At 39.6% G+C, this 14,946-nt stretch overlaps 1 protein-coding gene across 7 annotated transcripts in view; it reads right to left on the minus strand.

Moving 5' to 3' along the window:
* Positions 1–473: 473 nt before the first annotated feature.
* ARHGAP28 (Rho GTPase activating protein 28) overlaps positions 474–14,946 on the minus strand; it is a 77,210-nt gene continuing 62,737 nt past the window's right edge. For 6 of the 7 annotated variants that reach the window (XM_019284028.3, XM_019284024.3, XM_019284023.3 and 3 more), the window contains 6 exons: positions 13,956–14,118; positions 12,689–12,771; positions 11,358–11,555; positions 9,194–9,337; positions 6,918–7,072; positions 474–4,389 (listed from right to left, as the gene is read on the minus strand). In XM_019284028.3, the coding sequence (XP_019139573.1) occupies positions 4,203–4,389; positions 6,918–7,072; positions 9,194–9,337; positions 11,358–11,555; positions 12,689–12,771; positions 13,956–14,118 (930 nt within the window). In that variant the 3' untranslated portion in view covers positions 474–4,202. Of the gene's footprint in view, positions 4,390–6,214; positions 6,280–6,917; positions 7,073–9,193; positions 9,338–11,357; positions 11,556–12,688; positions 12,772–13,955; positions 14,119–14,946 lie in introns of all 7 variants that reach the window. The other variant, XM_010396318.4, reaches the window with a different exon arrangement.

Here is a 14,946-nt window from a genome sequence, read left to right on the forward strand (position 1 = left end):
CATTGAGCAGTGACAAATGTGTCCCATACTTTAAAGACAGTTCTTTGCAAGTCAATTCCACCTCCTCTTTTTTTTCTCTTTGAACTAGCGGTATTTTTGTTTGCTCCTTCCAATTTTATTTGGCTTTTACTATGCATTTGTACAATTTGTTCTAAAGTTAGTTTCTCCTCTATATATTTTGCACTACTTCAAAAAGTACTGGCTGAAATGAAACTCCAAAGCAGTTTGCCATTGCTTTCAATGAAGCAGGATTCCAAGCAGTGTGTTTTGTACATTGCATCGAGGTAGTCCAAGAGAGAAGAGCTCCCAGAGCAGAGAGCTCCTCCACTTCAGCAAGGGTGGCAGAACATGGTCCTCTGTATAGCTGTTCAAGGGCCGTAACAGCACAGTTGCTTTTGAAACAGATACACCACTGCTCTTTGTAATCTCTGCCCCCTGTTTCTATCCAAAATACGTGTTTAGATCTGAAGAGCTGGCTTTGTTACATTGTTTTTATTTTTGACACAGATACAATACAATGGACACACTCTGCTGTACAAATACACTTACATGTTGGCGTACTTCAACAAAACACGTAACATAATGAGGATTGTAAGGGAAACGTACATACAAACACTTTGCTTTGATTAGTGGCATTGTATTATTTTCCAGAGAAGACACACACTAATAGAAACCCATTGAAAAATAAAAATGAAACACCGTGTGTTTGTATTCATTGTCTATTAACCCCAACATCTGATCTCACAGGGTTCACATTACAAGCATAATTTAGAAAACATAGTTTGGACTAAGTTTCATCCATATCCCTAAATATGTATTTTACTAGGGTTTTTTTTGTAATTTCAAATCTTGCCTCATACAAAAAGAAATACTTTGTCAGTGTTAATGTGAAATTGATAATAGTAAGTAAGTAGTAAACGTCTAAGCCAAAATATTTTTCCTGGAAAATGCAGAGTGAGGTAGTTAATATTATACATGGACACAGACACATTTGCACACACACACACTTTCTAATGACGTTAGCTGCGTTTACAGGTTAAAGCATTCCAGTCTGTTTTGCAACACCTGCTTTTTACAATACTCTTTGTGTTGATATGCAAAATGCTGTCCTTGTAGAACCATAGAGTATATAAATGCTTGAGGCATCTTTGGAATTTCAGTAAATTTCTCCCTGCTTGCTACCAATTTCTTATTAATAGCTTTCCACATATGTTACTTTTTGTTAGGTGACAATCCTCTTGTAACTTAGTTTTGACTTCTGTTAGGAGGAATGAAATTCCTCATGCCTCCACCACCATCTTGAAATACAAGACCTGAAGTTGAGACCTCATATCTCAAAATACTATTGAGCTTGTTCCATTTGTCTGCTGCATATTAAATCAAGTTAGTGTACCAAAACAACACAAAACAACTTAATGTGGAACAGTATTAACCACAGTACACATGGATCATTAGGGGCATTTGTATCAAAAGAGAATTATAACATTCTGTTTCAGACACAGGAGGTATTTGGCCATGCTGTAATAGTCTGGGCACTCTATGTAGAATCTGGTTCATCTGCTAATATAGTTAGCTAATAGAGTTGTAGGCAGTTTTAGCAAAGAGCTCACAGGGTGGGTTTTATTACATCATATTTGACTTTCTTAAGTTGTGAAGTGGTAAAAGTCTTCCAAACCCGCTTGTATTCTATATGGAACACAGGGAGATCTATTTCAGAAATAACATTGATGAGGTCGAGAACATGCTGAGCAAGTTGCAGTGTGAACACAGTGTGTCCTTCTCCTTGCACAGCCATTGAGAACACAGAGTGAAGAGAGTGGGCAAGATGGAGGAGGTCAATGTATTTCTCTGGAAGTACTGTTGGAAGTTAGCTCATTTGCTATGACATTTCAAATTATTCTCTTAATGTTTAGGCTTTCTGTATAGTCACAGAACTCCTTTTAGTTGGCTATAGATACAATGATGCTTAGTATTTATATGATTCTCTTTGTATTCAAAGCACTTTCCACATAAAAAGCCTTTGCTGAGTTTGTTCTTCCCAGATGGATGTTTATAACTCCTGATCTGCTCTGGGAATTGTTTGGCTGCATCTGAGAGTAGAATTTAACTCAACTAATTCTCATGTTTCCTTTATGTGGAAAGTACTAGTCCTGCTTTACAGCTGACAGACAAGGGCAGCATAAGCAGAAAGAGCTGTCCATTGCCACAGAGGGAACTGAAGGGTATCGGGAGCAAAGCACATGACAAAACGTTTATGCTTAGTCCTATAAACAAGTCACAGATCAACTATATCTTGTATACTTAAAATAAATAGTTGTCAAAATAAGGAGTGTATTTTATAATACAACTGTCCTGTTTTTCTCCTGGCTGCAACTATGTTTCCTTTAGTGTTAAGAAGAAAAAGGAGAAACAAAACCAAAAAAACCTGAAAAAAACCCAAACCAACCAAACCAACCAGAAAGTTAAAAAATGTCACTGTTTTAAAGAAAATGAAGGGATAATGTTGCTAAATTTTGATCATTTTTTATCAAGAAGGTAAGAAAGAAGACAGGATCTGCCCTCTGTAGATATTATTGTTGCTGGTAAAGTTACTGATTTAATGTTGATTTCTTTCACTGACCACTAACAATGAAAGTTAACTACTGGAGAACATGGTTAACTTGATACATTTTAGAGCTCTGCTTCTGTTTCAGATCCTCATTGCACAGCTTCAGCAGAGCATCACAGGTTACAGGCTTTCTCTGCAGGACAGCAGAATTTATGTTCGCCTGGATGACTTGGTTGAGAGTGCTTTATATCGTTATGTGATAAACAGAGCTTCTGCCTCATCCCTGTGTCCAGATCAGGAACAGAAATCATTGCTGGGGATGGTTTCATAGTCCAACATCATCTAATGATGGGGACATTGCAGTGCAGTTGAAGGCATTGGTTCCACTTACTGCATATGACACAGATGAAAAAATACTTGGCTCTTTTCCAGAGATTTGTGATTTCCCTCTCAACAAACCTCTAGTTCACCATAGCCCAAAGTGAGATGACCAAGTGAAGAACATTGCTTGCTCTTGTGACTAGCTCCAAACCAGACATCCTATCTGACATTCCCAATGCAGGTGCAGCCCACTATTCTCTTGTCAGCCTGTGTGTTTCTTAGACTGCATGTGAGCTGCAATTTGCTATGTATTTGTAAAGCCCTCAGCACAACTGGGCCTAGTTTGGCTACGGTTTTAAAGACCTAATGTGTAAATTATTAAATCCCTTTTCTCATTGGAAACCCTTTTTCTTCTCCATGCTGTATTATACAAGACCTGAACAAAGATCTCTCTTGTCGATGCAGCTGAAGAGTATAAAAACTGCTTACATATTAAAAGCTAAAATAAACAAAATAAAAAGAATTAGGTTACAAATTAGAAACTATAATGTTTAACGAAAAAGATGATGACTGTAAGTGGCACCATTAACACATCTCATAGTCTGGCACTACACAGATTTAATTCTGAGTGTATCAAGTAAAAGGCAGAGCTAGGGGCATATGGCCTTTCTCACCCAGCCTTTGTCTCCTGAAACTTGTGTGACAGGGGAAGGAAAAAGAGCGTGGTTCGTGGCATTACAATTGCACACAGCTAAGGGATCCAGACAGCCTATTTTGGAAGACGGTAGTGAGATACACAGTGGTACATACATTGAGCAGTACAGCTGTGTACAGTTCCTCCTCCTGCCTCCCTCCCCCAGAATCAGGTACTCATGAGGAGTGACTGAGAGACAGGTATTGCAGTAACACACACTGTATGTGTTTACTTTCAGCAGAAAGCTTTGGTTTTTTCACAGCTGTCTTGGCACTGCTGCATGTTGAGCTCCTGCCTTCCATGCCTGACAGACGCCTTCTTTTCTCCAATGTCTCTGTCGTGCTTCTATGTTATGCTGTGGTCAGTAGTGTTTCATTCATCTGATGCCACTGCATTATTTCCAAAAATCTGTGTTCTGACACCAGGTCAGGAAGCGAACAACTCATGCGACAGGTTGTTTTCTGTGCACCGTACCTTGGTCTGCCCTCCTCACCTCCTGGGCCAACTGGCACAAGTGTAATCCATATGAAAACATAACAAATGTGGTATTTCTCTCATGGTTCAGAAGCTGGAATACCAAAAGTACTGTGTGCTGACCATCAGTTGGACAGTACAGTAGGAAGGAATGATGTCCTGTAGCTACCATTTTGTTTCGTCTCTGCAAGAGCTGCTTAAAATGACAGGCATCACTCTTGTCCGTTTGGCTTTAGTCCAGTATACTGCTGCCTTCTGCTTCAGCTGGCTTTTGGTTTTATCACCCATTCTGCCTGAGGATTTGCACGGTAGACATCTAACATGAATGCATCTGGATCCAAACAGTGCTGACCTGAAAAGGAAATTGTCAGCCATGAATCACAGCAAGTTCTGAGTACATAGGGACAGAGCTGTGTTAAAATGTCCTTGAACGTTTCTCTGACTTGCACACAGCAAGCCTAGTTTGGTGTGTCCATCCAGCTAACATCTTGCCTGGATACACAGAGTGCCTTTGGTAAATTTGCCAGTGATTTTACTCTTTGAGAGTCATGAATTCACTTTCACTTCCAGGCAGGATGTTCTGCATTACACTGAGTTATGGACAAGACCTTTAGTCAAATGGTGAATACGGTTTCTTTAGAAGCATCAACAACACTGTTTAAATGCTACAGTATGGGGGGTTTTATTTCTTTGGGTTTACTGAGCTGAAATTAGAAGTCCCTGACTTCTCCTCTATACTATTTATAAATGCTGAAAAAGTAGCTCTGTAAACAATGTGTTCCCATCCAGCAGGATCTTGTAAAGAAATTCATGGACGGCATCAATGTTTTTGGCAATTGCCAATTTGTTGGTTAAAAAAAAAAAAATCCTCTGAACTCTGCTGTTTCATTAGCTGGTGATTGGGAAGTTGTGGCTGCCTTTGCCAGAACGAGCCATTTCGTGCCTCTTAGTTGAGTAATAAGGCAATAAATTCTAGAGTTAAGTTGATTTGTTGGACTATATTGCGTTTACATGGGGTAATGAAGTAATTTAGCTGGAGAGGTTACTTTGCTGTGACACAGGATTATGGTAAAATTTTTGTACAGTTACTTATAAGGTCACTGGGGTCCTAATGATTGTGAAAGCAATATAAATGAATTAATGGATAATCAGTGGACTAAGGTACCCCGGAGGATCTAGGACTATAAAAATAATTTTAAATGAAGATGCAAATTAAATGTCCCAATTTTTTGAAAGCCCATGGTGGGAATATTTGGGATTGTTTCACAAGGCCTTTAGGATCTTTCTTCTGTTTTAGCATCAATTGGTCATCCTGTTTAGACAGGCAAAACAAACCACTAATCCAATTTAGCTTTTTGTATCATCAGTAATAAAGACTGATTCCCAATTGCTGCTGAAGTAAGTCTGTGATGTTTTGTAATAACTTTACAGAAACTCTTTAGAGCTGAATCTAAAAGAAATAAGAAATAATCTAATCAGGTAATTCACAACTGACTCCAACAGAGCATCCAGAATTTTGGTATGAACAGGGAAAGGAGAGAGCCAGGATTGTGCAATATCAAATTAAAATCTGGTTTTTGACGTTTAGGCCAGAAACTTGTGGGGCAAGCCATTGTTGTTTTTATGAGAAGTGTCACTGCATGAAACAGAAGAAGACAAAAGCCTTATTGCAAGGAATTTGCAGTCTAAATAAAGCACACAGGTTAGTGTGAGTATAGAACACCCACACATGCAGGGGCTGAATTCTCTGTTCTGTGGGTTTTTATTTGAGGACGGTTAACACTAAGGTACAGTAAGAAAGAAGAGGTCTTGGAAAAAGGCTTGACAGCAATGTGGAATGTGCTTGCAACAGGAAGACTGAGGATATCTTAACCATGGAAAAATGCTCAGTTATGAGAGTGAGAGAGGGAAGCAAAAGGTCAGATGCATTTGGCAAGACTGTGAGAAGTGCTGCTGAGATCCAGCCGCTGGGTTCATTCTCTCCTGTGGGGTGCCCCTCCAGTTACACTGAAGTTGGAATAAATAATGACATTGATTTTAACAGCTTTTGGGTCAGGCTCTTTTCCTCCAAATGGACTGGAGGGTAGGAGAGACCCAGCTGTGTCAAAGTAGTGCTGCCCTGAGGTGCTTTAGGAGGTTAAGGACAGTCAGAATTAATTTTCAAAATTGAGACCTACCTATATTTCCTCCAATTTCATGTAAACTTTGGATCTGGCCTCTCATGCTCTGTGATGATCCATGGCTAGGATGGAAAAAAACCTTTCAGTTTGTCTTTCTGTTATAACCACTGCCTTATCACCCACCATCTATGGTAAGCTTAAGTTTGATATTTTTTCCCCTGTGAACTGCCTTATCAAAAGCAACAACTACCAAATGGACCACTGCAGAATAATGAGTCTGCTACAGAGATAGATTACTGCATCACAGTCAACTAAACCTATATTATTTATTCAAAGAACAGAGTTATGTGGTAACATGGGAAGACTTCGCAGAAAAGACTTTCAGATACAATTTACCATTTCCCATAACTGTTAATAATTATTACCTTACAGAAATAAAAACATTTTAGACTTATGGACAGATGTAAACCAATCCCTTTGGGTTCTCTATGTGGCAGGTCTATAAAATATATGTTTAATGTACATTTTTAGTAGTGGTGTAAGGGAGGGCAGATTGATTCTGCATAGGAGCCAACTATTAAGTAAAATAAAAAGAGTAAGATCAGTGGTTAAAATTTCTTTGACCAACATAACCATAAATTAGCAATTTCAGATTAGAAGAAGAGTTCTTGTAACACAATGAATCTTTGAGGAGGGAACAATCTATTCATTTATAATTCTGACGTTGTTCAGGAAAAACAAAATGTTCTGCTTTACCCACCTGTTTTCACAGTGGAATCGAGCCAGGATGTCTTTGGCTTTTGTTTGGCTGTTGAGTTGAATTGCCATAGAGACTTTTGAATGCAGTGGAGCATAAACTCTTATCACCCCCTCAGGTATGTCAGACTGCAAGTATGGAGGAAAAGTGACAGCTCCCTAAAATCAATATTCAATAGAGTAAGTCTAAGGCAAATATTGCTCTAGCTCCATTCAGAAGCAGTTCTGCACCCTCATTTCAGGTTACTTGCAAAAATCACTGTCCTGCATTCACTTGGTTATTCAAAAGACATTTACAGTCATACAAATGCAAATCTGTAGACACAAATCAGATACAACACAAAGACACAAACTCTTTGGTAAGTATCACATAAATACACACAGGGTAAAGCCCTTGAATTTAAACTTATTTCTGTTAACACTGGTCAGTGAACCAACTGCTTATTTAAAAACATAAAAATTATTAAAAATATCTGTTCTTCCTTCTAAAGATGAAATTCTCCCAAGGCATAAAAATCCAGTTCTCTGTTTCTGCTTCCTATAGCTTCAAATAGATTGAACTGTGTGTACAGTAAAACATCAAGGTACCATATGGTTTCTGTTAATTTGAAATTTGACCTTGTGTAGGGTTCAAATGATCATCTATGAAGTTTATGCACTCTTCCATGATTAGTGGTGGATAAATCAATTAGCAATGTTTGCATTCCAGTTCTAATCCAGTTAATACCATGCTGACCAGAACACAATAGTCTCTCCAGTCTCTTGTCTCTGTGTAATTTAGAACATCTGAGACCTGGGGATTGCGTTAAGTGCTCTCAACATTAAACTAAGTTTCCAAACAGAGTTTGCCTCCAATTTACCCTTCATATTTCAGCTCCTTGCCATGGCTACCCTCACTTTTATTGGATGTAAAGCCAATTACTCCAATCAATGGACTTGTCTTCCTGAAGGTGCAATGACTGCAGTAATTGACTCTCCTCAGAGAAGGAGTCTATCAGTGTTCATCGCAGGCTGAATTTAACTTTGCGACACGGTAGTCTGCATTGTCATTTTAAACGAACATCTCTGTCTCCATCTGCAGCACCAATGTATGTCCTACCCCACCTAAAATATTTCAGTCAGTGCTGGCAAATTCTTGAGAAAGGTGAATCAGAATGGATTCACAATTCATATAAAACACTTATTCTTTCTACTTTTTTCCCCATACATTACCTTCTGCATTTTCTCTCTTGTCTGTACATTCTCTATTTCTTATAACCTTGTGAGATCATTCCTTCCTAACCTGTCTTTTCTTTTGTTCTTCAAGACTATTCTTCAACAACTATAGAGTCCTTTACCATTTGCTTGATTACTTCTCTTACAATTCACCAGTCTTCATTCTTCTAAACATTTATGGAAGACTCTAAATACTTTCTCTCCAGGTTATTTAAGGTAGTTACTACATGGAAATACTTGTAAGTCGCTGTAGGGACTGTGTATGTTGTGCATAGAGATACAACATGCCTTGTTGTCCAAATTGTATGTTGCACCTAATATGTAAGATAATTTTAACTGTCCATCAAAGCAGCATACCTCAAGAAAGTTCCTAATCTCTGTTTCTAGGCAGCAGAGAAAAGTTGGTGGCTTTAAGACTTTCAAAGAAAGGTTTTTCTATCAGATTTTCTTAAGTCCAAACTGCCTCTGGAGCCCCGGAAATCCTCTAAAGTATCCACCTCTCTCCTCTGACTATACAGGGAATAACAACACAATCTACTTCACTGGGGACTTAACATTTAGACCCAGTTTAAGTGTCTAAGGTAGGCAAACTGAATTTTCTGTCTGCTTAGGAAGTTAGTGCAAAGCTCTAAGACTAAAGCTTGCAAGGAGAATATCAAGTTGCCTGTACCAGGACATGGATAAATACAATTAATCCTAATATGGACCATCTTCCTACTCAGCCACAGATCCATGCATTGGTTGAGTATCTACAAATCATTGCTGTCAGGGACAGTCCACACATAACCATTTTCTTATGAAACAGGTTAAAAACCAGCATGTGTTTGTAAACAGCTTGCAGCTTTGGCTGCTGGAAATAATTCTGCCTTCCTCACCTTTTCTCAATCAATTCCCAAAGCTTTGTCTTATCAGGGTGTTGGACTGGGAAGCACACCTTTCAAGATAACTCTCAAATCAGCTTATTTTGTATGGCAAAATTTCCTGCCCCACACCCAGAATCTTTTGTGAGATAAAGGAGGGAGGCTGTTTAAAGCTGCCCTTGAAAACTGTATCTTTTTATCACACCTCTGGTCTTTCAGGCCTCTCTCGTTCCATCGTCTTTCTCCTCAGAAGTTTTCTCACTCCTTTGTCAAACATCAGCTGTCTCTTGCTGTTGTTCATTGCTGCCTCATTCATTTTTCTCACTTGGGAAATCAGGAAGGATGGGACCTAAAGGGAAGAAACCAGAGCTGAGAATATACAGTAATTTTTCCCCAGTGTGTTGGGTCTTTAGAAAGGCACCAAATTTTAGGCAGCAGAAACTCTGTTTGTTCCTAGAAGATACCTGCCATCAGTAGCTTCCTCTAACAACCTACAGTTATTCCTTTGGTGAAACTGTAGATCATCTTTCATGCCATATGAAACTTTATAGTGATATTTGCAGCTGCAGGAACTTTATTAGGGAGTAGTCTCTGCAATCCCCATTATACCCTCCCTCTGTTATGAGGAAACAAGTTGAGACTGTCAATATCTTCATGCCGACCTTCAGAAGCCCAACAACTAGTACACACTTTTGGCCATTGGCAAGCATAGTCCCGGAAGGGATGTCCTTGCTAAGGGGTGCTTACAGCTTCCTCTGGGACCTGATAGAACCTATCAGCTGGCCAGTTTGAATATGGACAATTCTTTAAGCCACTTAAAGTTGTGACCGCCTCTGTGATCCACACTTAAGAATAGACAAACTCCCCTCCAAGCTCTCTCTCATTTCCGGCGCTGGCACAGGTGGCTGCGGGCCCCGTGTGGGGGCCAGTGGGGCCAGCCAGGCCCTGCTTGGGCCAGGCCGGGCCAGGCCACGGCCATCCTGGAGCCATGGACCTGTTCCAGCCATGGAACCCCCCACACTGCCTTGCCATGGGCAGCCGGAGCGGCTCGGGTCTCCCCCCTCTCCACTGCGATAAGAAAAATTCAACATTCCAGCTGCAAAGCTGCAAGGCCGAGGTGAGATTAACCCTTTTATTGCTGTGAAGAGCTGAAAACCTGAGGGAAGAGAGAGAGGAGATGCTTAAAGCTGGAATTCTGTTGTGAAGCTATGATATATCAGAGTATCCTGTTGTAATTTCATGAAGATATGGGGGGTGGAGTGTTCAACTCGTGAGCAAAAGCACCTGCGCTGAGATAGGCAGATGCTGACGCAGCTGTAATTTCATGAGAAGTTTGGACAGGGAGAGATGGACCAGATGAGGACTTTTGCTCCAAATGGGAAAGGAGAAACCTCAGTTCCTAGAGATGCTCCCAGAGATAGTCCTAACAATGAAGATGATGAAGACCCTTTGCTCCCAGGGAAGGAGAAGGGCCTCTGTTTTTTGTTCCTGAATGGCTCAACCTTAAAATTGTACCCCAAAAAACTTCAAGAGTGGACCCTCGAAAGCAGTTGCGGGAAAAGCTGCAAGTCGGGGGAAGGGACTCACATTGCGAGCAGAGAGACTCCTCTTCCTAAATGGACTGAACAATATTTGGAAGTGGGCGGCTGTCTTGTTGTGATAATGTTTTCATAGCACGAGCAAGAAGAGACTTCTCTTTCTAAATGGACTGAACAAGGTTATTATGGAAGTGGTAAACAGACTGAACATCTTAAGGGTTGTCTTTTTACATTGTCAGTGGGAGAAGGGAGGAAGGTGGGGGGAGGAGGAGAGTTCTGAAGTTATGGTATAATTTTTTTTTCCTTCTTTTAGGTCTGTTAATAAACTTCTTTATATTCTTTCAAGTTTGGTGCCTGCTTTGCATTTCTCCTAATTCTTATCTCACAGAAGATAAACAGTAATGAGCGTTTTGGACCAAACCACTACACTAAATTGGTGTTTCTGCCCGGTTACAAACCCAACCCGCTACAGCCATTTTACTGTGGGCTAGACTTTGAACAGACATTTAATCTCATTCAAGTTTAGAAATATCACCTACACATCCAGATTAAATCATTCTTCTATGCATTACTCTGTATAAACAATGGTGTGGGACAGGTATTTCCAGAGGGCAATTGATGCTAAAATAGATGTCTTAGATAAGTGAGGTAACTCTAAATTCAGAAATACCTGTCAGGGTGTCTCATTCTAGGAATAGAAGCCTCCATTCATTTTCCAAAGAAACTGTTTCTCCTTGGAAGGTCAGCTTACTCTGATTTCTGAAGATCTCCTGCATTTAGCAAAATACTGCACTGTAATGGAACCATAAAGGGGGAACCAGCACTACTCACTGTCCACAGGATGTCCTGGTACCGAATTAAAAGCCGCACAATGTGCGCAGTGGTGGCAGCTGCTTGCATTTCTTGCTGGTTTGCACGTTTCCCTTTGTAGATGAAGAGGTTTGGTGCAACAATCATAGACACATTCCACAAATTCATCTTGTTTTTCCCCTCATTAGCAACCACCTTCTTCAGGAACTGAAGAAAGGCCTGGAAAAAAACCAATACTTGTTTAGTCTCAGGAAATAATTTACTTCTGAAATGCACCATTTTCAAATGCACATGTCTGGCCGCTATACTTGCACTTGGAGGTGAAATGTAGTGGTTTTTTCATTGTGTTTGGATTAATCTATTATTTGTTGGTACAACAACCTGTGTCAACCACAGAGGAATAGTTAATGTTATCAAAACACACATTAAAATATTATCTATCACTCAGAGCATAATACCAAATTTATAAGGCAAATACGGTGTCTACACTAAGGCTCTGAATCCTTTAGTAGAGGTAAGATGTACACATATTGCAAGGGAATAGTTACTTTTTTCATAGATTACCAAGTGTTCATTTTGATGTATCTGGCCAATGTCTTTTATATCACAGCCACTGAGGTGATTAGTCTGTGTTCAAATGTGCACCAGTCCCACATGTAATACAACCTGAAGAATTTCTGCCAGTAACCCCCAAACTTTAATTCTGGGATAACAAAAGCAAGAAGAGCTAAGTGGTTGTTCGTTGATGTTATTTCTGCACATGCTTGGCAGAGTCAAAGGAAATTAATTTTCCCTTTTGGGTAGTTTATTCAGAATTTTGCTTGAATTACTGAAAAGCACAGACTGCAGCTATAGTTAGAGCTGAGGTCTACCAATGAGTCTTTCTGCAACATTGTTCTTGTTTCAGCTGGGATGGAGTTAATTTTCTTTCTAATATCTGGTAAAGGGCTGTGTTTTGGATTTAGGATAAGAATAATGTTGATAACACACCGATGTTTTAGTTGTTGCTAAGCAGTGTTTACACTTAGTCAAGTGTAATCTTTAGCTTCTCATGCTGCCCTGCCAGCAAGGGGGCTGGGGCAGCACGAGGAGAGTGAGAAATGTGCCTCTTTGAAATGAGTGCTTCATTCAAGAAATGATGCCTGGGATCCAGCAGTTGGATACCCCCAGTAACTATTTCTTAGTTGCTTGTAAAAGAAATGACAGCCAGGGAATTTGAACATCTTTTCAAGAAAATCATCAAAACCACAGACGAATACCTTCCTGGTGCAGCATTTGAAAAAAATTACGAGTTTCTCATTTAAAAGTCAAAAGCACTACAGATGGCAGGTGATAGCAAATGAAGAACTTACCTTGGCTGTGTCTCTGTTGGCTTCAGGCATCAGCATGATCAACAGATGCAAAGCTTGTAGTTGTAACTTGATCTTGGAGATTTCTAAGGACATGAATATTTAATATTTTTGAAATCCCAATTGCAATTGGTTTGTTCTAAAATCCTTGTGTGTCAGCAGTTCTAGAAATATCAACTAGTGCCTGGTTGAGACTAGCATGCTTAAATGCTGATTAACCATACACTTTTTCCCAAATATAAGATCACCTCAATGAGTGGGTTTTTCCTCATCATCTTGGATATTTGTCACACGGGGACACGATGCTCTATAAAATTCTGTCTATATAGTAACAATCCAGTATTTTTCAGTACTAGCTGTGTATTTGTTGTAGGGAATGAAGTCACTTTGTTCTGCACAGACACCTCCAGTTCAGTCTTCTCCAAACTGCTGACCCATTGTAACTGCATGCAGCCTGTGACTCACAAGGCGCACACTCAGGTATGTGAAGTTTATGGGAAGATGTCACCTCCTTCTGCCCTTAAAACTGCTCATGGGGACACTGAAAGCATGACTGCAACCTTAGGTAAAGATCCTCAGTTTTCTGTACCAATTTGCTAATAAATTCACCATCCTGAGACATTCAGTCTGTCCTAGATCAAGTGACTTTACAGTGAAGTCATAGGTATGGGAAGGTACAACTGCATTCTTCCTGGAAGAAAAATGAACAAAATGTACTGAGATTGAGAGGGTGTATGTACACTGAAAACAAAGCCCAGCTGCCTGAACCTTTCTGTGCTCATACATACCTCTGTACCAATGGTCTGACCTCAACATAAACCTTAACAGAAATAAAATAGGTCCAGTAGATCCAGTAGATAAAGGGCAGGGATTTGAGTTTACCTTGCAGAAGTTTTCATTTGTGAAACCTACAGTTAATGTGAATCAGAGTCTCTATATGAAAGTCATTGCTCAGTCATTGTTTACTCACAGATTTCAAATTTTACATTAAACAGTTGTGTTATTCACACAACAAGCCTATGCTATTAGCTAAATGCAGACACCTTTTCTCATTTGAAAAAAAATCTTGCAGAAAATTAAAATGTTTAGGCAAAGCACTGGGCCTGTTTTTCTCTCTACTTCACAGAGAAAAAAAAGAGAGAAAAAAAATTACAGAGAGAAAAAAAATTACATGATTTTTCTTTATACACTTCAGAGACAGAAAAAAATTGTAGCATCTACTCATGCATTTTATCATATTAGAGACTATATTAACTCCATTTCCACATACTTTCTACTAGTGTGATGAATGCAGGCAGATATTCTACTGTGAAGAGTGGGCTTGGGAGTTCTCTTATAAACATTTTCAGCAGCCCTGCTGCATCGTTATTTCGTACTTGGTCCCAGTCAAAAGTGTCGTCATAAAATTTTGCCTCAAGTTCTTGATGGAGATTCTGAAAGATAAAAGAAAGATAAAAGGCCTTTAATCATTGCTGCTGATCCAGCAGTTTGTGATCACTTCAGGAATCCATTACAAGCAGCAGGCAGGTTTGTACAGCACTTGAACTAAAGCAGCCCTAAACCAGTGATAGCCTAGGTACAGCCATGTGGAGTTCAGGGTAGGTTAACAAATGAAGTTCCTGCAGATATTTGGTAACCCAGGCTAAATTTGGTTTGCTATAGCTAGATTTCTGCCAGTGAACAATTTGAACCATCATAAAGCAAGGCAATTTTGTGCAATGTCTTAGAACTAGAAGCAGAAAACTCAGTTAACACAGCTGTTCTTTTTGCTTAAAACACTCTCCAGAGGTTTTGACCCTTAAGTCACAAAGGAGTGGTGTTTCTTCCTCACTGCCAGTGAACTTGCTAGATACTCTGAGTCCATGGGCCTCGAGCAAATGGCTTAAAATTAAGGTCTTCCCACCTTTAGAAGGAAGTTTTATGTCAGGATAATTATAGTTAGTTTTGGTCAAATTGTAGAAAAATAAAGATACAAAATCATTACTGTCAGAAAAATCTTAACGCATAAAAAACCCCCCAAACCTCTAAAACACAGGAGAGATTTAAGATAGAATTGATGATGATACCATTTGGGTTCCTGTTTAATCCCCTTGTTCTCCAAGGGCAGCATCTTGCTCCATAAGAGAGGTCTGTTTAGTTTGGAGTGTCACTAACCAGTGTTCAACACACATATGTGAATGGGAAATACTCAGCAAGGTTTCCTAGTAGGAACAGAATTTGGCTTCAAACCCAGACCACTGTTCAAAAAATGCAAGCTCCTC

Source organism: Corvus cornix, chromosome 2 (assembly GCF_000738735.6).
Source record: "Corvus cornix cornix isolate S_Up_H32 chromosome 2, ASM73873v5, whole genome shotgun sequence".
Classification (NCBI taxonomy): domain Eukaryota; kingdom Metazoa; phylum Chordata; class Aves; order Passeriformes; family Corvidae; genus Corvus; species Corvus cornix.